This window comes from Cryptotermes secundus, unplaced genomic scaffold (assembly GCF_002891405.2).
Source record: "Cryptotermes secundus unplaced genomic scaffold, Csec_1.0 scaffold834, whole genome shotgun sequence".
Taxonomy (NCBI): Eukaryota; Metazoa; Arthropoda; class Insecta; order Blattodea; family Kalotermitidae; genus Cryptotermes; species Cryptotermes secundus.
Window position 1 is genome coordinate 104541 of NW_019730112.1, and position 22907 is coordinate 127447.

At 44.8% G+C, this 22907-nt stretch overlaps 1 protein-coding gene across 2 annotated transcripts in view; it reads right to left on the reverse strand.

Annotated features, from left to right (window-relative positions):
* LOC111866232 (protein apterous) overlaps window positions 1-22907 on the reverse strand; it is a 155154-nt gene that overhangs the window by 94583 nt on the left and 37664 nt on the right. The window contains exon 2 of one of the 2 annotated variants that reach the window (XM_023854992.2): window positions 3166-3701. In XM_023854992.2, the coding sequence (XP_023710760.1) occupies window positions 3166-3701 (536 nt within the window). Of the gene's footprint in view, window positions 1-3165; window positions 3705-22907 lie in introns of both variants that reach the window. The other variant, XM_023854991.2, reaches the window with a different exon arrangement.

Genomic DNA, 22907 nt, shown 5'->3' on the forward strand with positions numbered 1-22907 from the left:
GCGTCCATCAAAAATCCCACATAACCTGATCAGGGATTGAACCCAGTCCGCGGCGGTGGCAAAGCCATCGACTAACCGCCCAAGCTATGGCACACTCGACGCTATATAGCTTAGCTACTGACAGCGTCGTCAAGTAAGCTACAAAATAGCAAATTCGACCCCTAAAAGCCTGCGTAACTGATACGGCGGGTACCAACATAACCTATAAATATCGGCCACTCCCAGAAGTTTGCTTTGCTACATCAGCCGTGGAGTGCGCATGAGCAGTAAATCACCAGTTGGTAGAACCAGAGTCATTTCAACATTGCCCTACACCAACTATCTATCATTACGAAAGTTTTGTTTATAACCGTAAAATAAGTGGCCAGGAATATGCCGTGGGCATTTCGTGAGTTCCGTGCGCATCTCCCCCCCTCCCCCCGCCCCTGCACGCCCTCCACGAGACTTCATGTCACTGTTCACACGATCACGTTAGACTCGCCCATCAAAGCAGAACCAACTGCAGTGACAGCGCATTGTCTTCATTCCGAGCGGCACGCCATAAAGGCGTATGGGTGGACTGGCTGTAATCTCCACATATTCCTAACATCACCACTACATGGGGGTGCGAGTTTAGTTCACGTCCCTGGCTTACTAGTAATAATTTGGTTGTTTACCGACGCTGCCAGGTAAAAGGTAAAGTTCTAATTACTTCAGCGCTATGCCATAAATACATATGGGGGAGTGGAGGTATAGCTCCACCATTCTCGACCTCGGCACTAGATGGAGGTGAGTTATCAGCTACACGTCCAGGCCGCTACACCCGTGGTATCCGTTGGACAGGAGGCACGGTAGGCCCCAGAGCCGGTATGGATGATGTGAAGAGAAAAATCTTTCCGTCACTATACCTACTGAGCTATCCAGACTAAGTCGAGGGGTCTACAAGGCCGGATGTCTTCAAGTTAGGGTTGACAATAGAGTTCATCAGATATCTTCACAGTCATGACATCAAGATAGACGTGAATGCATCCCTGTGCTCGGGCAGAACCTATTGACTGCACGCCTATTGTGAACCTTTCACCCGAACCAGCCGTAAGCAGATTATGTCCCCTCAACCGTAGCAAACTGTCGCAAACAATAATTCAGAATCAAATCAAATTATTATGTTTGCAGGGTAGCGATAGTATCGGCAACAACGCGCACTGATGGCTAATGGACGAACGAAGACGTGGCTGCCCGAGCTGGTCGTGAGATGCCACACACGATGCAATCTGCCCGTTTGGCAGTCTCAGTACCTTGTTCAGTCTTCAGCAAGGCGTCGGTCTCCCCGCAGTGCACTCTACAAGGCGTCAGTCTCTCCGTAATGCACTCTACAAGGCGTCGGTCTCTGTGCAGTGCACTCCACAAGGCATCAGTCTCTCCGCAGTGCACTCCACAAGGCATCAGTCTCTCCGCAGTGCACTCCACAAGGCGTCGGTCTCTGTGCAGTGCACTCTACAAGGCGTCGGTCTCTCCGTAGTGCACCCTAAAAGACGTCCATCTCTCCGGAGAGCACTTTACAAGGCGTCCTTCTCTGTGGAGAGCACTTTACAAGGCGTCAGTCTATACGCGGAGCACTTTCCTCAAGAGCGTGACATGGAGTCGACGCCAAAAAAATATAATTTTATCTTCCTCAGATTCCGAACTTTTTGGGTGTGACATCATACAGTCATACATAAGATGAGATCTGGAGGAAGGTGCTGCCTTTACCTTAAACCCTGAAAATGGAGGCAGCATGTCCCTCGAAACATTGGTATTGTCTTACAAAGCTAGGAGCTGCCACAACCTCAGAATATTTATATCTGATTCCTGAAAATGGAGGCAGGATGTTCCTCCGAAACGTCGGTATTCACCTAGAAGACCACAGTCTGAACTACTATCCCTGTAAACACCTCACTTCATCCTCTCCACCTTCTCACGTCTTCTCACCCAACAGGGTGGTCTAAAAGTAACGCTCTAGATTTGCTTTCGGGAGATGGTGGATTCGAATCTTGGCCAGGAGACCAGCTTTCCGTAGTTTTCCTGCTTCTCTAGGCAAATCCTTCCCAATTCCTCATTCCCCAATCAACCTACTTTGCCACGGCACATCATCTGAGCTACTGACAGCGCCTTAGAATTCTTATTCTTTCTCTTTACGTCTCTTCTCCTTCCCCCTTAACCCTCTTCAATCTCCTTCTCGTTGTAATCCCCAACCTCGTCTCTCTGCTCCTTCACTGATTCTCCCTTACTTTTCTCTTCTTTTTTAATCTCTTTCCCTGTTTTGAAAAATACAACTAGGCTCATGATATCACCTTGCTATCTGTGTATCAGCCCTATCAACGTTCGATTGCCTGAACAAATCATTATAAAACTCGGTATATACTGTATATATCATGACACCAAGGACCACCTCAACGGCGTATACTTCATAAATCCCTTCCATCTATAATACCAGTTCCCTACTGTTGCTAGGCAACGGCTCACTAAACGCTTTCCCGCGGCAATGAATACACGCAAAAATATAAGAACTATTGGACGCGTCATTTTTATGCGGTCTGTATCGTATAGGAAAATCTGTGGTTCTGTCTGTGCATCCCCTTATCGTTGCTAAGTAACGGCTCTGTAAACACGTTCTCGCGGCAGGGAAGAATTGTTAGTTGTCGTTTTCTATGAGGTCCATGTCGTATCTAAGGAAAGTAGGTGAACAGTACTTCCCAGAACTTCTTGTATTCTTCTGCAACATCTTGCCCTTCGTGGGAGTAAATTCAAAAGTCCTTATACTGGGGTACGTCGCTCAGTATAAACAACCTTACGGAAACAAAAGTCCTGTACAAATATGTCTGGATTTCCCACTGACATATGAACACCGGAATTATGTTGAAGACAGTAGATTATGAAGACGTAACGGTATACGTCACTGACTGACGGTGACGCAAGCTCGTTCTTGCAGTGCATGGAGTATATACCGTGCATCACCCTACACAGCAGTGATCACGAGGCGTATGGCGGTAGTGGGAGTCGCGCTCAAAGCATTTCACGGAAATTTCCTTTCTCACACAGCTCATTATTAAACGGAACAGGGGCTTCAGACGCTTGTTAGGATTCACTTACAGAGCAACTTGAGAACAAGATGTTACCATGGCAACAAGGCGCTACAGAATGTCCTACCTGTAGTAGTCCTTCTTGCAGTAGATGTTGCCCTCCCTCGCGTAACATTTCGTCTCCCCGTCCAGCGTCTGTCGGCACTGGCAACACTGGAGACAGGACGCATGCCAGCGTCTGTCCACCGCTAGCAGATAAAACCTGTCGGAGATCCGGTGGGCACACCCCGCGCACACCACCACGTCATCGGCCGAGGTCGGAGGTGTAGAGGGTGTCCCCGGGTTGGGGTGCTGCTCCAGCTTAGGGTGCAACAGAGGAGGGGTGAAGGCATCACAGTCGCTGAAGGAGCCGCTGGGCCCCCCGCGGTGCTGCCGGGGCCCATCGAACGGGGCCCTGCACAAACTGGTCTCGCAGTTGTTGTTGCATGGCGGCAGAGGTCGGTGGAGATGGGCACAGCCGCTGTTGGGGGTGCTACAGTTGCTGGTGTTTCCGTTCCTGGGCTCCACGTCGCCCATGGACGTGGGGTCGCACGAATGGATCGGCAAGTTGGGAGACAAGTCGCGGGATGGGTCGTGGGCCGGTCCGACGTAGCGGTCGTGCTGCTGCTGCAACAGAGACGCAGACACACCGGCTCACGTGACACGCCACGCTCTCAGTGCAGCGCGGGTAGTCGCGGAGCAAGGCGAGCGTGCAGACAACCTCGCCTTACCCCGCGACCTGAAGACAGAGGCAGTAGGTTCCTCCTAAGCATTTGTAAATTCCTACCGAATTAAACGGGGTCACATTCCAGGAGATGTTATCTTCATGATCATGTGAGAATCTCTACTCCAACTTCTAAATTATAGGTAAAAGAAAGGCGAAATTGTCCCTGCATATACTATGGTGATGTGCAGAATTACCGGGGCCCCCTTAATCACTGATTGAGATTAGCTCTTTCTAAGGGGCCCAACTGAGCAGGTGTCTTCCTTTCTCACCTGAAAACGGAAACAGACCTGCTCTTCAATCACGTAAGTACCAACTTACGCTTCCGTTGAATTAAAGCACCCACAATTTGACAATCACAGCTCACATTCATCTGTTGCTGACGTCATCAATGATGGAGTTCTACTTTCAACCCCTTCCCCCGCATTTAATTGCCTGATGCTTAGACGTAGGGACAAATTTAGTCATATGTGACTCAGAACAGATTTGAACCCCCGATGTCAAGCAAATACGGCGCAGTAAACCACGAGTATGGTAACAGGCCACATTACAGAAATTTTCGGTAGTGACAATTTTTAATTAATCATTTAAACACAGTGGCCACTTATATGTATCACTTGCTTTAATACACTAAACTCTGCATTCTGCCCACGCAGTGTATTTATGTGTTCCATATGGTTCTCACAATAAACAGCGACTGTTTCCCCAAACAGCATTAACCGGTTGGGCTCTGTAGCGGAGACGTAACGTGTTCCTTGTGAGGTAAAGACTGAATTCTTATAATATTAATTACACGAAATTCATCCGGATAATCCCATGTCAGGTTAAACCGATCACTGTTTCCCGTGATTTTTTGACCCTAGGACAAATGCTGAATTTGTACGCAAGTTCCACGTTGCACCTCCTGCTTCACATGCAGCCCTCCCATTGTTAACATCAAATTTTTCGACCTAATGTAGCCATTCCAGTGTTAAATAAAAATTTCATCACACAGCCCCCCCCCCCCAAAGATAATGTCAAAATTCCGATCGAATGCCGTAAAGCCCCTGCTTAAATCCTTTCCTGTGCTCACGACAAAATCAAATCCTCGTCTTGCCTTCTTCGCTTTCACTGGCATTACCTTTTTCACTTTCCGTCACTTTACCTTCTTCAATTTTCATAGTTTCACCTTATTCATTTTCCAAGTCTTTACCTCCTCCTCCTTCTTCCATTTCTTTGCCTTCTTCACTTCGCAAGGCTTCACCATTTTCCAACCAACATTCTCCCGAAAGACAGGCGGGAACTGCCCGAGAGCCTTGAGAGCAGGAAAATTTCTGTTTCTCTCCGTAACCTTTAGTGTCTTAGAACCCCGCCCCTCTCTACTGACTCTTCTCCCTCACTCTCTCTATCTCTCTGTCTCTTCAAGCTTTAAAGGGCTAATTAGCATTGAGAAGCAGAAGACACTAATGGAAGCCGTCCAGTTTCTGAATATTATTGGAGTACGTTGAATTGCTGGAGGAATTACGTCAAGCTATCCCACAAACTCGCAAGTTATGTAAAGCTAAGTAACACAGCGATTTACACAACCCCATCTGAGAGATAACTTTGAAAGCTTCGTAGATATTTTAATTCCATCCTCACCATAATTTAAAAGTACAATAAGTGTAACGTCGTGTTACAGATTGCTTACCATGATATATAAACGGAAACAAGCGTCAAGACGATAAGTTCTAAGAAGTGAAACAAAATATCGTAACCACAGAGACAGGTGCTGTTTCTAAAGGAAAAACAAAAAAGATGTTAATGTAAAACTTCAAGACAACAAACTTCACACAGCATGTTAATGACTTATCAATGGTTTCACTAAACAATTCGTTCATTTTAGACAATTTAATGACGCCCATCAGCTATAGAGGTCATTTCTAGTAAGAAACGAGATGTAAGGATAATTATACTTTAGCCTATAGATCCGTTGCTAAGTGCTGACTCTGTAAACAGCGACCGTTTCTGGGCAACGGCTCGGTAAACAAGTTCCCGTTGCTAGGAAGCAGATTCTTAATAATGCAACAGTTAGGAACAACACTGGAAACGGGGTGTTTTCTACGTGGTCCGTGCTGATATATTATAAGAAGACCGAAACTCCAGACTGTGTGCCCTAGTGAACTGTAAATTGTGCAAATACAGATAGTGTTAGTTATTTGTAGTTACGACGTGTAATTGGTCAATAAATCTATTCAGCAATCCAAACCCCGTCTATAATCACTCATACAGTATGTGACAATACTGAATCACTTGATAAACATGTATTTTGTATGTATTTCATTTATGTGAAGGAAATTTGCATTCAGTTCAGAATACTTTGTCCTTTCGTCTGATATCTAAAACTTAGAACATTAAAATATATAAAACTATAATTTGATTGCAGTTTCGTATGGGTGTAGAACTTGGTAACTCACATGAAGGGAAGAATGTAGAGTGAACATGACAGGCAACAGGGAGCTGAGGAGAATATTTGCACCTAAAAGGGAGAACGTGAGAGAAGACTGGAGAAAACTACATTAAGCGGAGCTTAATCATTTGTACTTTTTCGCCATATATTATTAGACTGATCAAATAAATGATGAGATGGGCTGAGTATGTAACACGAATGAGAGAGAAGAGCATACAGAGTCCTGGTAGGAAATTCTGAATGCCAGAGACCATTATGGACACTCAAAAGTAGATGGGACAATATTAAAAAGGATCTTACAGAAATGGGGTGGGAACTTGTGAACTGGGCTCATTTGGCTGATGACGAAGACCAGTGTGGGATTTTACAAACACGGGAATGAACCTTCGGGTTCCATCAAATGCTGGAAATTTCTTGAGTGACTAAGCAACCATTAGGCGGACATCTGGTCTCTGACATTAAGGGAGGCACATAGACTGAGGATGTCTGAGAACAGGGTGCTGAGGACAATATTTGGACCGAAGAGGGATGAAGTGACAGGAGATTGGAGGAAACTGCAAAATAAGGGACTTCATAACTTGTACTCTTCTATAAGTATAATTAAAATGATCAAGTCAAGGAGGATGAGATGGACAGGGCATGTAGCACGAATGGGGACGAAGAGGAATGCACACAGAACATTGGTGGGAAAGCCAGAAGGAAAGAGACCACTAGGAAGACCAAGACTTGGATGGATAATATTAAAAATGAATCCTAGAGAGATATGATGAGGTTGTGTAGACTGGATTGATCTGGCCCAGGATAGGGGTACGTGGTAACGTAGTTGGTTGAGCCACTATAATACAAGCCGGAAGGTCGCGGATTCGATTCCCGATGAAGTCATTAGATTTTTCAATTGACCTAATCCTTCCAGCCGCAGTATGGCCCTGCGGTCGACTTAGCCTCTAACACAAATGAGAACCAGGAATCTTCCTGGGGGCAAAGGACGGCCGGCCGGCGTGTAAGGCTGACCTCACCGCCATCTGTGAGCCGACTGTCTAGAAAATGTTGGAAGCCTCGACGTCTCACAACCCTACGGGCCTCAACGGCCTCTTACAGGGATAGCTTTACCTTTTCACGGTTGCCTATATAGCGCGGTTGCATTTTATGCGAAACTGAAATAGTACGATACGAAAGTATTAACAAAGTCTCACGTCATGAGCCAAGTTTAGAAAAAAATGGGAATTCCCCCCCTATAAAAACCGGCAAGATTCGTGTGTTTCAAAATTTCTCTTGAATTATGCGAGGTTCTCAGGAAAGCATCTTAGCATAAAATGTGACCGCATGACGTTTACTGATTCGTAGAGTAAATGAACTATTCACTGAAATAATTCTTAAAATTGTTGTGTACATTTTCCTATATGGGAGCGCCATTTTTGTTCTTACCGTTACATCAGCGGAAGGCGAGTGTCTTCCTCAGCCCAATTAATCAACGCACTCTGATCAATCGGTTTAGAATCTATCAGTGGGCGGGCCATCCATTAAGGAGCTTGGACACGCCACAAACATGATCGCAGACTTGCGAGGACTGTACAGGAAGTGACGCGATATTAGTATCCGGTTTTCCTTCACAGATTGTCACCCCAATTTTTGCTTTTTATCGGCTAGGGCCTTAGGACCATTCTGGACGTTACAATCGGCAATTACTGGGTTTGAATCGCGTCGAGTACACCAGTGACCGGCCAAAGAGGCACATGCCACAGGAGGGTCGCTTCTGTCTTCTCCGACACGGGAGTCTCTCGGCGCACACCTGAGTCTTATGTTACGACCGACGGTCAGTCGGCCAGTCTGTCTTGGAATAAAGCACCCATCTGGGGCTTACGGCCAGATTTTTATTACTGTCAGACAGCTGAGGGTTTATGGATGTGGGGCGCCCTCTCTCATGAGAGAATGAGTCTTTCATTTACAATTGCTCCGGACACTAGCCAGCGCAGTTATTCTCGGTTATCAGTCGCGTGGGACTCATGACCACATTTTACTGTCTCAGATTCGAGACTTCCCTTTCCGTCGACTTCTACGTCTTGCAGGGTCACCGTTGAGGTATAGGACCCAAAATTCCCTCTCTGACGAGCTTCAATTGTGCTCCTTGTAACCCCTTTGCGCGGCCCGAGCAGAAAACATCGTTTCCAACACTACCTCTATTGTTGCAGGCCTATCCGTTGCCGTGGGAACATGTTTACCGAGCCGTTACCTAGAAACGAATGTTGTTTCAGACCCATTCGCTAGAAACTGACTCCACACTTCCTGCTTTGTGCAAATACACCATAATAGCATCCTCCCATCTATGTCGCGGTTTTCCATGTGGCGTCTTTCCTTCGGTGAGTATACTAATGCCATGATTTGATTCTTTATTTAGTTTCTTTATTCCCTTTCTTGCTTCCTTTCAGCTCCGTTGTTTTCTTGTTTCCTCTGCTCTATCCATTTCCGTGAAGAGAATTTCCGTCAGATAAAACTACTGAGGTTCGTGGTTTTATTCATTTCTTCTACAGAATAGGGAATTGGAATAGCTCGGTCAGTACAGTGACTAGGCTAGGCACTGAACACGGAGGTTCTGGTGTTTTAACCTCAGTTCATCGAGAAGCAGAGGTCAGATTTCCGGTGGAGGCGAAGGTTTGCACGTCGACAACCCACTCTCTTGTCGATAAAAGCGGAGGACTTTCTCTCCGTGGGTAAAACGGCCGGGACTTGAAGCTCACCACTAACTTCATCTACCGCCGAAAATATGAACGCATGGAGCGACACCTGTACGAATTCTCGATTTCAGGACTAGACAGAGGTGGTGATCATATGCAAGCTCTGGCCCTCTTAACCCCACAAAGAAGCCAACATTACAAATTGCACAGGAGGCTACATGAGCCAAAGTGCCAGCCTGGACGCTGTGAAGAAATGTATTGCCTCGAACCCTCAGCTGCTCATCTTGTAACCCATCACTGTACCACCTGAGCTAACATGACTCGCAGTTCTAAAAAATTACATTAGGCTAACGAAGGTTAACTTAAAGATAACACTGATATAAAAAGTTGTATTTAAGTGACATTTCCGGTTTGTTTCAAAATAATTCTTTCAGCTACCATACCAGAACGAGTTTCCTGCTCAAAATTCCAGGACGTCATATTTTTTCTTGACTTTTATGCAGAAGTGACAAATTATCTATTTTATTTTAGGCAAAAAACATATCTAAATGGAAGAACACGAAATTCAAATGATAACAATGACTACAGATGTAACAATATCAGATGCTCTGCATTATTATAAAGGAAATTTACATATATTTATAAAGTATTCAGTTCGTACCTCACAGGAAACACATTACGTCTCCGCTACACAGCCAAACCGGTTAATGCTGTTCGGAGAAACAGTCGCTGTTTATTGTGAGAATCATATGGAACACACAAATACACGGTGTGGGCAGAATGCAGAGACTTTATATATAAGAATTCAGTTCGTACCTCACAGGAAACACATTATATCTCCGCTACAGAGACCAACCAGTTAATGCTGTTTGGGGAAACAGTCGCTGTTTATTGTGAGAATCATATGGAACACACAAATACACGGTGTGGACACAATGCAGAGACTTTATATATAAGAATTCAGTACGTACCTCACAGGAAACACATTACATCTCCGCTACAGAGACCAACCGGTTAATGTTATTTCGGGAAACAGTTTTTGTTTATTGTGAGAATCGCATGGAACCCACAAATACACTCTGCGGGCACAATGCAGAATGTTTTGATGTTAAAGCAGGTGGTACATATAATAATCTCTATTCTTCAAAGAGTTAAAATAATAAGAAGTTTCGTTTGAGAACATTGGGGTTCAGAATCAAGCAGATGGCGTCTAGCCGTGTTTACGACCATTTTTATCTCTTGGTACGATGATGCTATTCATAAATTGTGATGATTATGACGGTGATGACGGTTACAGCAAAAATTATACACGCTCTTATGTGCGTTTTCTGTAAAGAATTTGATATTAATATCAGGTCTTCTGGAAAGCAACGCCAATTTAGTAGATAGGTACCAGCGTTTCGGAAAATTTTACTGCCTCAGTCTTCAGGGTAGAATAAGTACTACATGTAACATAAAGATGGAGACAGTAAACTGATCCGAAAAAAATAGTTACCTATCTATCAGATTATACGGCGCCACACCTGACAATTCTGTTTATTTTTTCTTCTATTTTTGAACGATATATCCAGTCTCCTACCTGATTAACCTCGCGACAGAAGTGAAAATCATTGGATATGTTACACGTGCCCTGAAATGCTATGTTAAGCGGGCTGGCTTGAAACCCGTTTTGAAGTGAATGTCTGATACAGTTTGGCATACAGATGAACTGAACTGCTGCATTCGGCAGTTCCGGTTTAGCCTTAGAGGCCCGCAGAGGTGACTCAACTTTCCGTAAAAAGTCAAGCTGTCACAGATATGAACTCACGCTTCTCAAAATTACAATACCAGCATCAGTGATGCCAACACTGAAATATTTCATCTATAAACCTGTTAAGTTCTCCACCAAATAATTATTTATATTACTAGAACTTAATGAGGAAGTTTTCAAGAGCATCAGGGATTCAAAATTAACACTCGCATTTCTCACAGTTCCCGTGCAACTTCACACTTCACATTTCTTATTATTCCAACATTAAATTCTTCGCGACCCAACTGGCTGCCATCTTCAGGGGTACATGCTATAGAGGAAACTGCTGCCCCACTCTCACGCTTACACTTAGCATTTTAAATGTCTAAAATTTTTATAAAACATTTTAAAATTGGGGTACACGGTAGCGTAGTTGGTTGAGGCACTATGCTACAAACCTGAAGGTCGCATGTTCGACTCCCGATTAGGTCATGCTATTTTTCGATTGACCTAATCCTTCCAGCCGCACTATGGTCATGAGGTCGACTCAGCCTTTAACAGAAATGATTACCAGGAATGTTCCTTGGGGTTAAAGGGCGGCCGGCGCGTAAGGCTGATAACCTCACCGCCATCTGTGAGCCGACTGTCTAGAAAATGTGGGAACCTCGACCTCTCACAACCCTACGGGCCTCCACGGCCTGTTACAGGGATAGTTTCACCTTTATATTTTAAAATATGTCGCACGTGCTGTGTGACAGAGTGACAACGAGGTAGCAGTATCTTCTACGGCCTGTACACCTGATGATGACATCCAGTCTGCATCCGAAACACATAGAGTTCAAGCAACAGGAAGAGACGAGTGTTTGTGAAGTGTGAATTTGATTACATTGACGAAGTTGCAGAGGGACGCAGAGAAATGAGAGTGGTAAATCAGAATACAGATTGCAACAGGCTGGGGCAGTTCAATGGTAAGAAAACTATTTTCTGGGATATGACGCCGAGCAGTCCGATATAAATCGACATATCAAAAGGAACTCTGTGTCCATCTTCAGGGTAGAAAAGTTTTTGTCACGTGTAGGGTGGTATGCGTGACGAAATAACAGGTTCTGGTTCTGAAACTTGGCGGTGGCCAAGCTTACGACCGTTCAAATGACTAAGCTGCCGTTGTGGCATAAGATACGTAATACAGGCATGATCTGCTCTGCAAACCCTGTACTGACAGAGGACTTGTGTATAGTGCAAAGGAAGAATTTTCAATAACTTGCTATATGTGCGCTATGTACACTTGGCGAAAGGCCAAGCGTATTCACAAGAGAGAAACCAATCTTCTCGTCAGAGATGATGTTACATAAGGACTATTACCGCAAGGGTTCAGTTGAAAAAAATCTCTGGTCGTGGGCCTCAAGGGGCCTGGCGCCAAGACGAACTGCTTGGTGGTAAACAGACAGTCGTAAAGTAACTCTGACTTTGATCTTGATTCGAGAGTTCAGTTCGTAAGCGAGTTGTCATTCGGCATTCAGTAGCAAGAGAACTCAGAGGCTAAGTGTTCCGCTGTGGAGTGTTAACCGGCGGACAACGGAAGCTGAAGAATTGACCGACTCGTAAATCAGAACCAAGTCAGTCGCAGTGGAAGAGAACCTCGTAGTACAGCAAGGAATGGAGCGAGTCTTAGAGAGTCATTGAGTGTGAGCTGTTATAATTGGTTGTAATTGTAAAGAAGGCAGCAATAAACGCAATAATCTAATCTAGAACCCGTTATTATTAGTCACAGAACCCCGGATACGTGACAATGTGTAATAAAGGATCATAAAATGGCGAAAATGTTACGTTAAACTGTGATCTTCTTGGATGACACCCTGTAGTTTTGTATATGTGCTAATCAGAAACGTTTCGGGGGAAGCTGCTGCCTGCAACTAGTAAACATCTACCAAACTACACGGTGTCACAACCAAAACATTACAATGTTCATTTATACCGCCAAAACCACAAATATAACATTTAAGACTGTGGTACTGTTGGTTACAACACGATCTTAACCCCCCCTCCCGAAGTAACACTAATGGCAACCCACCAAACTTCACGGTGTCAAAACACAGAAGTCAACAAAATGCATCTCGGGATGTTCACCAAGTGACCATAATCTACATACACATACATAAAAAAGAGTTAAATTCTCAAAAATTCCCAGAAGAAACAATCTGCTACTTTCCTTTGATACGACACGGACCGCACAGAGAATGACGCGTCCAACAATTCCCCAATTGTTGCGTGTGCTATCGCTGCCGCGGGAACGTGTATACAGAGCCGCTGCCTGGCAACCAGAAGGGGAATACGCACAGACACAGACAAGTCTCTTCTGGAACCACTATTCCCGCTTTCAGGCGTTGAAGGAAAGTAGATATACAGACATATAGGTGATCTCATAAGCCTTTTTTATTTTTTCAAAAAGAAGAAATTAGGCTAGTGAAAAACATTTTCTGAAATTTCAGGGAATATTCTTATGCACGGGAACGCTTTTTATGTTTATAGAAAGGGGGGGGGGATAAGGACCCTCAACTGTGTCCTTGAAGTGACAACTCAGTACATCACGCCTTGGGCTGGAGCACGAACCCCCTTCCCTTCCCCTCGCTCAGCGGATGAACAGCGACTCGCGTGATTACGTCAGAGACCCAATCACTGTCCCTCCTCTTCACGTGAGCGTGACCTGTTAACTGGGTGTCGTTCCCAGCTTCTCACAAAGAGGTTAAGGCAAGCTTGTCCCTATACTTAACAAGCACTATGCTACGAAGAAGTGAGGGAGTGGAGGTGTAGCTCCACCATTCTTGACCTCGGCTCTAGTTGGAGGTGACAGGTCAGCTTCACTGTCTGGCCGCTTTAGCATTGGGGAAACTGCCCTTGGTATGGTTGAGGCGCTATGCTACAAGCCGGAAGGTCGCGGGTTCAAGTCCTGATGAGGCCACTGGACATTTTTCAATTGACCTAATCCTTCCAGCCGCACTATGGCCCTGGGGTCGACTCAGCCTCCAACAGAACTGAGTACCGGGAATCTTCCTGGGGGGTAAATGGCGGTCGGCGCGTAAGGCTGACAACCTCACCGCCATCTGTGAGCCGATTGTCTAGAAAATGTGGGAGCCTCGACGTCTCACAACCCTATGGGCCTTCACGGCCCTGTTACAGGGATAGCTTTACTTTTCTTTTCTTTTCTTTACTTTTTGCACACGGGATAGGAGACTGGCTGGGCCCCAGAGTCGGTCTGGACGCTATAAAGAAGAGACAATTCCTTTGCCGGGAATCGAAACACGACTCCTCGATTGTACAGCCCATAGCCTGGTTACAATACCTAACATTTTTCATCTCGACGGGCAGAATTTGCTGTTAGTAGAAACGAGGCACGCCTAACCCTCTGCTGTCACTTCAGGTAAAGAGATTTGTACCCACTCAAGTTTTCTTTCAAAACAGTAAATATGATGGCCCCATTGTGACGTGGTGATCTGTAGACAACCAACCGCGTATATTTAGATCACAGATACCAGTAGTTCCTGCAAATCACGTCTCTAAGTTACCCCTTCTCTGGGGCACACAACAGCGAGGACACGTGTTCTGACAGACCCTACTCGAGCAGAGAACACTGCGCTTCTGGTGGTCTCGGGTCCGAGGAAGGCCTATAAATACTGTTGGGAGGGGCAATGAATACTACATTAGGTCCGTTAGACTTCAAACTTTAGGGGGACGCCCCGGTCCTACGCTCTTGCATCCCGCATAAATTACTGTTAAGTATTTGGGAGGTGTGCGTGGCTTATAGACGGGGTATGGATTGGATTTGACATCTTATACACTCAACCCGTAACTACAGGTAATACAGCGCTATCGCTATTCCCACACTTCACAGTTCTCTGTTGCAGACGCTAGTCTCCTCAGTCTATTATCATCTCCACTATCCGTTTCCTGACAACGGATTTTAACACAATGCCACTGGTTGCCGGGCGGTCTAAGGCATGCACTGTCTTCGCTCGGTCGGAAGCCGGGATCGTGGGTTCGAATCCCACTCAAGGCATGGATGTTCACTGCTTAAACTACAAATACAAATCAATTGGATCTGAGGTCACAGTAATGAGCATGAAGAATTTCATCTTCTGGGACATAATGCCGTATAGTGTGGTAAAAGTCTGTCGGCATTTCGGAGAAACATACTGCCTCCCTCTTCAGGGTATAAGAGTTATGCTTGTTTCTTGCCGTTTGGATTACACTTTGACGCTGAAAATGGACGAAGCACATTTCTCCGAAAGGTGTATAAAATTTTACTGGACTACACGGCGCCACGCACCGGAAAATGATATTTTACACCTAAATACCTCTGCAGTACTCAAACTCAGAGGCTGAAACAACTTGCTCTGCCCGGATTGACACGTGGATTTGTATTCAGTGCTCGTTCGGAAAACCGGGTGACAATGTATGTATATCCTAGCAACGGGACAGTGGCTGGAATGTTACACTGTGAATGAACCTGTTCTGTGGCTGCGCGAAGCGACGCTTGTAAAAGCAAATGGCGTGGCAGTAAGCTATCAAGGAGATAAAGACGTCGTCTCTGCCGTAAACCGGCCCCTAAGGTTCAAATAGATGAGTTCCGCACTGTAAACTGGCCCTTATGATTCAAACAGATGAGTTCCATACTGTAAACTGGTCCTTAAGGTTCAAACAGATGAATTCCACACTGTAAACTGGCCCTTATGATTCAAACAGATGAGTTCCATACTGTAAACTGGCCCTTAAGGTTCAAACAGACGAGTTCCACACTGTAAACTGGTCCTTAAGGTTCAAACAGATGAGTTCCATACTGTAAACTGGCCCTTATGGTTCAAACAGTTGAGTTCCATACCGTAAACTGGTTCTTATGATTCAAATAGACGAGTTCTAAACAGTAAACTGGCCCTTATGGTTCAAACAGACGAGTTCCATACTGTAAACAGCCCTTACGGTTCAAACGGATGAGTTCCATACTGTAAACTGCCCCTAAGGTTCAAACAGATTAGTTCCATACTGTAAACGGCCCTCATTGTTCAAACAGATGAGTTCCATACTGTAAACTGGCCCTTATGGTTCAAACAGACGAGTTCCATACTGTAAACAGCCCTTACGGTTCAAACGGATGAGTTCCATACTGTAAACTGCCCCTAAGGTTCAAACAGATTAGTTCCATACTGTAAACGGCCCTCATTGTTCAAACAGATGAGTTCCATACTGTAAACTGGCCCTAATGGTTCAAATAGATGAGTTCCATACTGTAAACTGGCCCTTAAGGTTCAAACAGATGAGTTCCATACTGTAAACTGGCCCTAATGGTTCAAATAGATGAGTTCCATACTGTAAACTGGCCCTTAAGGTTCAAACAGATGAGTTCCATACTGTAAACTGGCCCCTTATCGGTCAAACCAAGCTTCAACGGCCTGTTACAGGGATACCTTTATTTTCTTTACTCACAGATTTTGGGTCCAGACGGTGTTCTGGAGCTTACCCAACCTTCTGTCCAATGAGAAACAGGAGCCCTTTCTCAGGGCGTAAAGCAGCTGGGAAGTGAAGCTGACCACCAGCTAGTGCCCAGCTATACATCCACTCCCCCATACGCCTTCAAGGCGTAGCGCTTAGGGGCAACTTTACCGCAGATTGTTGTAAAGACGGCCGCGTTAGTGCTCTTAGTAAGCCTCCCTCGGGGCAGAGGTCATGGGACCTGCTCGTGGAGTTTGTGACACGAGGCTATGAAGAAGGCAGCAGGCTTCGAAAATATCCGTAGTCTACACTCCGCAGACCTCTTTCGGAAGTTTATCCTAACTGCCCGACGCCCGAAGAAAGATGGCGACCCCACGTGTTGGATTCAGAACCAACAGCAGGTGTTTCTTGCGCGTACTGCGGCAGGCTGCAGTAATCTGTGTACCTTATAAGGCGTGGTCCGTATATTGGGTCACGTATTGCGGTTACCATACGCCTAACACTCGCATTTCTTTCCAAACTAAACGTACGCTGTTCGTCAAAAACCTTACGTGACATGTTTTTAGATTTTTCAATATTGAAACGGGTTTGAATTCCTCTGGTTTCACCACACGTTTCAATAGACGGCACAGTGATTCCTCTACTTGTCCGTTTCTTTCGTAACCCATGGGTCACGTATAAGAAAGTTCCCGTTGCTAAATACCTCTCACGATAAGAGGAATTTCTCTTGTTACATTTATACGCCATTTTTGACGCGTTCGCAGCGATACAAATTGCGTAAATTGCGCAAATGCGCGTCCATTACTTTCGCCATACTCGTCACCGTGTAACGACTGCAGAACCTGTGAGAATATTTTCATGACAAAATGTTCGTACTGCACAGATTTCACAAAAAAAAGTTGACACATTCCAATTTCGGTTAAAATCTAATATAAATAAGGAACAATTTATATGAATGCGGCTTTAGGCGCATTTTGGGCGCAACCAGCCAATAATTTCCCAAAATATTTATCTGCCTCAGAAACTGTTTTGGACAACACACTGTAAAGGTAAAGTTGTCCCTGTGCTCAACTAATTAAGCACTACGCCATGAAGGCGTATGGGGGAGTGAGTGTATAGATCCACCTTTTTTCACCTCGAAACTAGATGGAAATAAGTGGTCAGCTTAATGATCCGGCCACTTTAGCCCGGTACACTTTCAATAGAGGTCTGCATGGGTCCCAGAACTGGTTTGAACGCTCTGGTAAAGATATGTCTTGTCCCTGCTGGGAATCGAACCCCGGCCGTCCAGCCATTAGCCCGTGACTATTTTTTCTTCCTGCCGCTCTAACTTTGGAGCACAGGGCTGCTCAGTTTCATGATCATTTTACAGACGGTAGGACTCCTTGGACGGGTGATCAGCTCGTCGCAAGGCCGCAACCTAAGACATCCGACAGAAACACAGCAGGCGAAATCGCCGAAAGAGAACATGGATGTCACACGAGTACCAGAACGGTGAGACAGAAAAACCTGGCCACGTGTCCAGCGGGATAATGTGCTTATCTTATTAAGCACTACGCCATGAAGGCGTATGGAGGAGTGGATGTATAGACCCACGTTTTCTCAATCTCGGCACTAGTTGGAGGTGAGTGGTCAGCTTAACGTCCCGGCCGCTTTACCCCATGGGAAAGAGCCCCCGGTACGATTGGATAGGAGGTTGTGTGGACCCCAGGGTCGGTCTGGACGACGTTGAGAAGAGAAAATTCTTTATCCTACCGGGACTCAACCCCTGAGTCGGCCAGCCCATAGCCAGTCGCTCTACCGACTGCGCTATCCTGTCTCCTTACCCCACGGGATCCGGAACCACCTTAAAATGACTGTGCTGACGAGGACCAACAGCAATTTATCCTCCCTTCTTACCTACTTACAGAATACACATAAGTGGTGTGATCACGGCAATGCAGCCTCATGTAGAAAGAGTGATTTGCTGGACACTGCAGTAAGAACAGGCAGCGAGGGACACGCCCCTTGTCTCTACACTGTGTTACATATAAGGTGGACAGAGTAAACAGCAAATGTGAAACTGCGAGAGAGATTTCCAATCAGACAGCAGCAAAAAGTAGCAGCTGTCAACAAGTGCAGGCTGTCCGCCTCGTCATTACGGTACGATATAAAGAAACAGACAGACATGCGCATGCGACGTAGCCACGAGCTCGCTAATTATCGGAGTAAATGCATTCTGTTTCTGGGCAGAAACTGCCAGCCACGTCTGAACCTCGCTTGCCGCGTCATTCAGTGTAACGATAAAAGCTGTCAAAAATCTAATAAATAAGATTGTCTTATGAGATGTTATGCCGTGTGTTCTGGTAGATTCGGAAGAATCTCAACATATACCTTCCGGTACACGCGCATGCGCATTGCGGAAGAACGTAACGGCGAACGCGAGTGTGTTCATATTACAAGAAGCAAACATGGCCGTAATGGGTTTCACACACTAATACTGTGAGAACTTCTTAATTAATTTTAATGGCACTATCTATCATTTCAGGCTACTTCCCTTATTTTGAAACAATTAATAAAAATAGGCTTATGAGATCACTAGGCTGTCTGTATGTGTATCTACCTTAATAACTTCCGAATGCCTTGACCAGTTTTTAAGAAACTTCGTGTGTACATCACGGCACCTGAACCCATTTCAATGGCGCTTCATAAGTCCCACACGTCAGACTGTGTCTCTATGTGAATCCTACTACCGTTTATAGGCAACGGTTCGAGAAAAACGTTACCGTAGCAATGAATACACATGTAACAGAAGAAGTTTTGCTGCACGTGTCGTTTTCTACGCGGTTCGTGTCATATCAAAGGAAAGTAGATTATTCATTATTCCCAGAACTTCTTGTTTAATTTAAATTACTTTAATTACATAAGTAAACAATAAAACATAAACATAGAATAAACATGGATATCCATGCCTCGAGTGGAATTCCAAACCATGATTGAAGTGTTTGAGCGGGAGACGGTATTTCGTGCTTTAGACCGCGCGGCCACAGTGAATAATTCAGTATTTTAAGTAATTAATTACGTTCCTTCATTTAGCCATCAGAAACATGGTAATAATTATACGTACCGTAGGCTTTAACTTACTCAAATTCGGCACTCTACCCACTGAGTGTATGTGTGTGTTCTGTATGGTTCTCACAATAAACAGCAACTGTTTCCCTAAACAGCATTAACCGGTTGGTCTCTGTAGCGGAGATATAATGTGTTTACTGTGAGGTACGGACTGAATTCTTATATATAAAGTGTCTGCATTCTGCCCACACAGTGTATTTGTGTTTTCCATATGATTCTCACAACAAACAGCGCCTGTTCCCCAAACAGCATTAACCGGTTGGTCTCTGTAGCGGAGATGTAATGTGTTTCCTGTGAGGTATGAACTGGATCATGTGCGACGAAAGGCCAAGCATATTCATAAGACAACACCATCCTCTCGTCAGAGAGGATATTTCATAAGGGTTGCATGGGGTCAGTTGCTTCGCGCCAATACGAACTGATCGGCGGGAAAACGCCAGTCGTAAGGTAACTTTGACTCTGACTCATGCTACACAAAATGTGTTCTATAACCAGAGTGTGTATAGATTTCTTATGATTCTGAGAATAAAGATTGACTATTTCACTAAGTAAAATGTACTGACTGGACTTTGCAATGTACAGGCAGTATTTTTGTGAGGTAGGGACGAAATTAAAAACAAATATATTTAAGCTGACATTAATGCTTCAAAAAATTAAACCAATAACAAAACTGTGCACTGTTTGTTGGGAGTTATTTGTAAATTAAAGATAATTTTAAATGGTTCCGTCATCACGAAATTCCCCTAATGCTGTGTAACAGTTGCCTACCCTGCTTCCTGCCCGCAAATCGCAAAGTCGTGCATTCAGCGTAGGAAAGACAAGGCAAGTGCTGGCAGTTCCCACCTCAGATTCGCTTAGTCACTTGTCATCTTCCTGCAAGCTGATACTAACAAAGTGTGCGACATACAGACATCTGATGTTATACAAACTAAAAACTTGGTTCAAACGTCACCAGTTGCTTACCGTAACATTAAACATCTGAGAGACAAATTACCAACGAAACACGAGAGGCCAGTCCAACTTGCAGCGCGCTGTGTACTGTCGCACAACAAACACAGATGTCACTGCTTGCTGTTATTTTAAAACACAGTCGAACTTTGGAATCGAAAAATCGTAAGCCGAGTTCATTATAACATCGGACGTAGAGGTTTACGTTCCTGAAGTTCAAGCTCAGGGTTCAGACCCACGTTTTCAAAATTTTAACCTCTATAATTCTATCATCAGAAAATAAATTAATGGGACATTAAATAACATAGCAGTGTGGCATGTAGACCTGATGCTAGGCAATGACAGCGAAACAAGCAACTATACAGTGAAAGTTACTAGTTACAGCAGCCGTAAACAACAACAGTTAAACCGTGTTTCCTGTGCGGTCCGTGCCGAAATGTTATAAGCTGGGCCAATTAGATTTTTGAGTCGGTTGGTGAGTTAGATAACAGATGGGGTTCAGTTTTTGTGAGCTGCTGCTGTAAGAAGCTGGTAGTTGAGGCACGGGGCAGTTCGGGAACCCAGATGAAAGGGAACGCACACGGTTAGAAGCCATTACCGAGCAACGGCTATTGAAGACGTCACTGTGTACACTAGTGTGCATGTGAGTAATATTAAAATAGTAGTTACGCACTGTCTCAAATCTGATCATAAATCCAAACCCCCTCTACAGTCACTAAGATTGTGACAGCATTGAACATTCAGACGTGGTGAAAATATGCATGTTAATATGGAGGCAGTTAGTTACTTGAATTTCAACGGACTAGACGGCGTTACATCCCATAAGGCAGAACTCTTCATAACCACCGCTGTGAGAACCTCAGATCCTACACGGCGCTATAGCACAGAACACAGAACTCTTCATAACCACCGCTGTGAGAACCTCAGATCCTACACGGCGCTATAGCACAGAACACAGAACTCTTCATAACCACCGCTGTGAGAAGCTCAGATCCTACACAGCGCTATAGCCCAGAAGACAGATCTCTTCATAGCCACCGCTGTGAGAACCTCAGATCCTACACGGCGCTATAGCCCAGAAGACAGATCTCTTCATAGCCACCGCTGTGAGAACCTCAGATCCTACACGGCGCTATAGCCCAGAAGACAGAACTCTTCATAACCACCGCTGTGAGAAGCTCAGATCCTACATAGCGCTATAGCCCACAAGATAAAACTCTTCATAACCACTGCTGTGAGATCCTCAGATCCTACACAGCGCTATATCCCAGAAGACAGAAATCTTCATAACCACCGCTGTGAGAACCTCAGATCCTACAAAGCGCTATAGCCCAGAAGACAGAATGCCTCATAACCACCGCTGTGAGGACCTCAGATCCTACAAAGCGCTATAGCCCAGAAGACAGAACGCCTCATAACCACCGCTGTGAGAACCTCAGATCCTACACAGCGCTATATCCCAGAAGACAGAACTCTTCATAACCACCGCTGTGAGAACCTCAGACCTTTCTATAAGAATACAATTCGAGCCACCAGAGCAATTGCAAAATGGCGTAAATCAGAAATCTTGAGTTTCGAGTCGAAAGTCCGACAATTCGGGGCGGAAATATAATGGGTGGTAATCCAATGGGAACGTTAATCAGGAAATTCGAGGTATGCATCATTAATAATTTTAACAGCTTTTCTTACTTAATTAAACAACCTTGAAGATGGAAGAATTGTGCACAAAAAGTAGAATAAAGTGAGAATTTTGCAAATAGATTAAAAGACATATGAATATCTGGTACCTAAACTTAAAGCCTCGGAATACACAATCCTTCGGATTCTACCCTAAGTGACATTTTCTCTCCTGGAGCATATTTCTCGGGATTCCCCTAAATTCGCCCTGCCAGTCTGTCCACACCAATGCTCCTGACCTGCTAACGACAAGCGCTTTGGGCTGGTTGACACAGGCCAGTGAGGAATAAATGGAAATAAAAAGGAAGATTGACAATAGGAAGAAACAAACTTCATCATCCCCGCCACACATGGAACAACTCTCCTTGGCCTCATCATAGTTGTCAGCTTTTCCAGTAAATACACGGTACAATACGTCTAAACTGTAAACAATGGCCTCCAGGTGGTTACTGAAAGGCCCAATAAGAGGCGCTGATGGCAAGGTAAGGATTATGGTTGTGTCTTGACAAGTTGTTTTGTGAACAAACCCTAATTGATGTATGGAAAGTTTTAAACTAAGTGACAAGCTTTATTAAACGTGGCTTAAAGGCGCCGTCATGCCGTTTGGGAGCGGGGGCGTACACACCGCCCCCCTTCCAAACTTCTTCCTTCCGCCACTGATCATAACAAAGGAGGAAGATTAAAACAGCGGCAGGAAATTCTATTCTTGGCATTCGGTCAAGACGTCGGAACACTGAGATAAAAGGAACCCAATTTTAAGCACAGAACAGGCAGCTCAGAGCAGAACTCACAAAGCATTGGCCTACTTTACTATTACAAACATTTCTACTTGACAGATCTACAGGATGATTCACTTCAAGCACCACAGACAGAACAAGGAGTTGCAGAATCCAAAAATCCCAACTCAACAGATCTACAGGGTGATCAATTTCCAGCACCATAGACAGAACAATGTGTTGTAGAATCCAAAAATCACTGACCTACTCCCTTATTATAAATATTTCTACTCAAAAGATCTACAGGGTGATTCACTTAAAGGGCCACAAACACAAGAAGT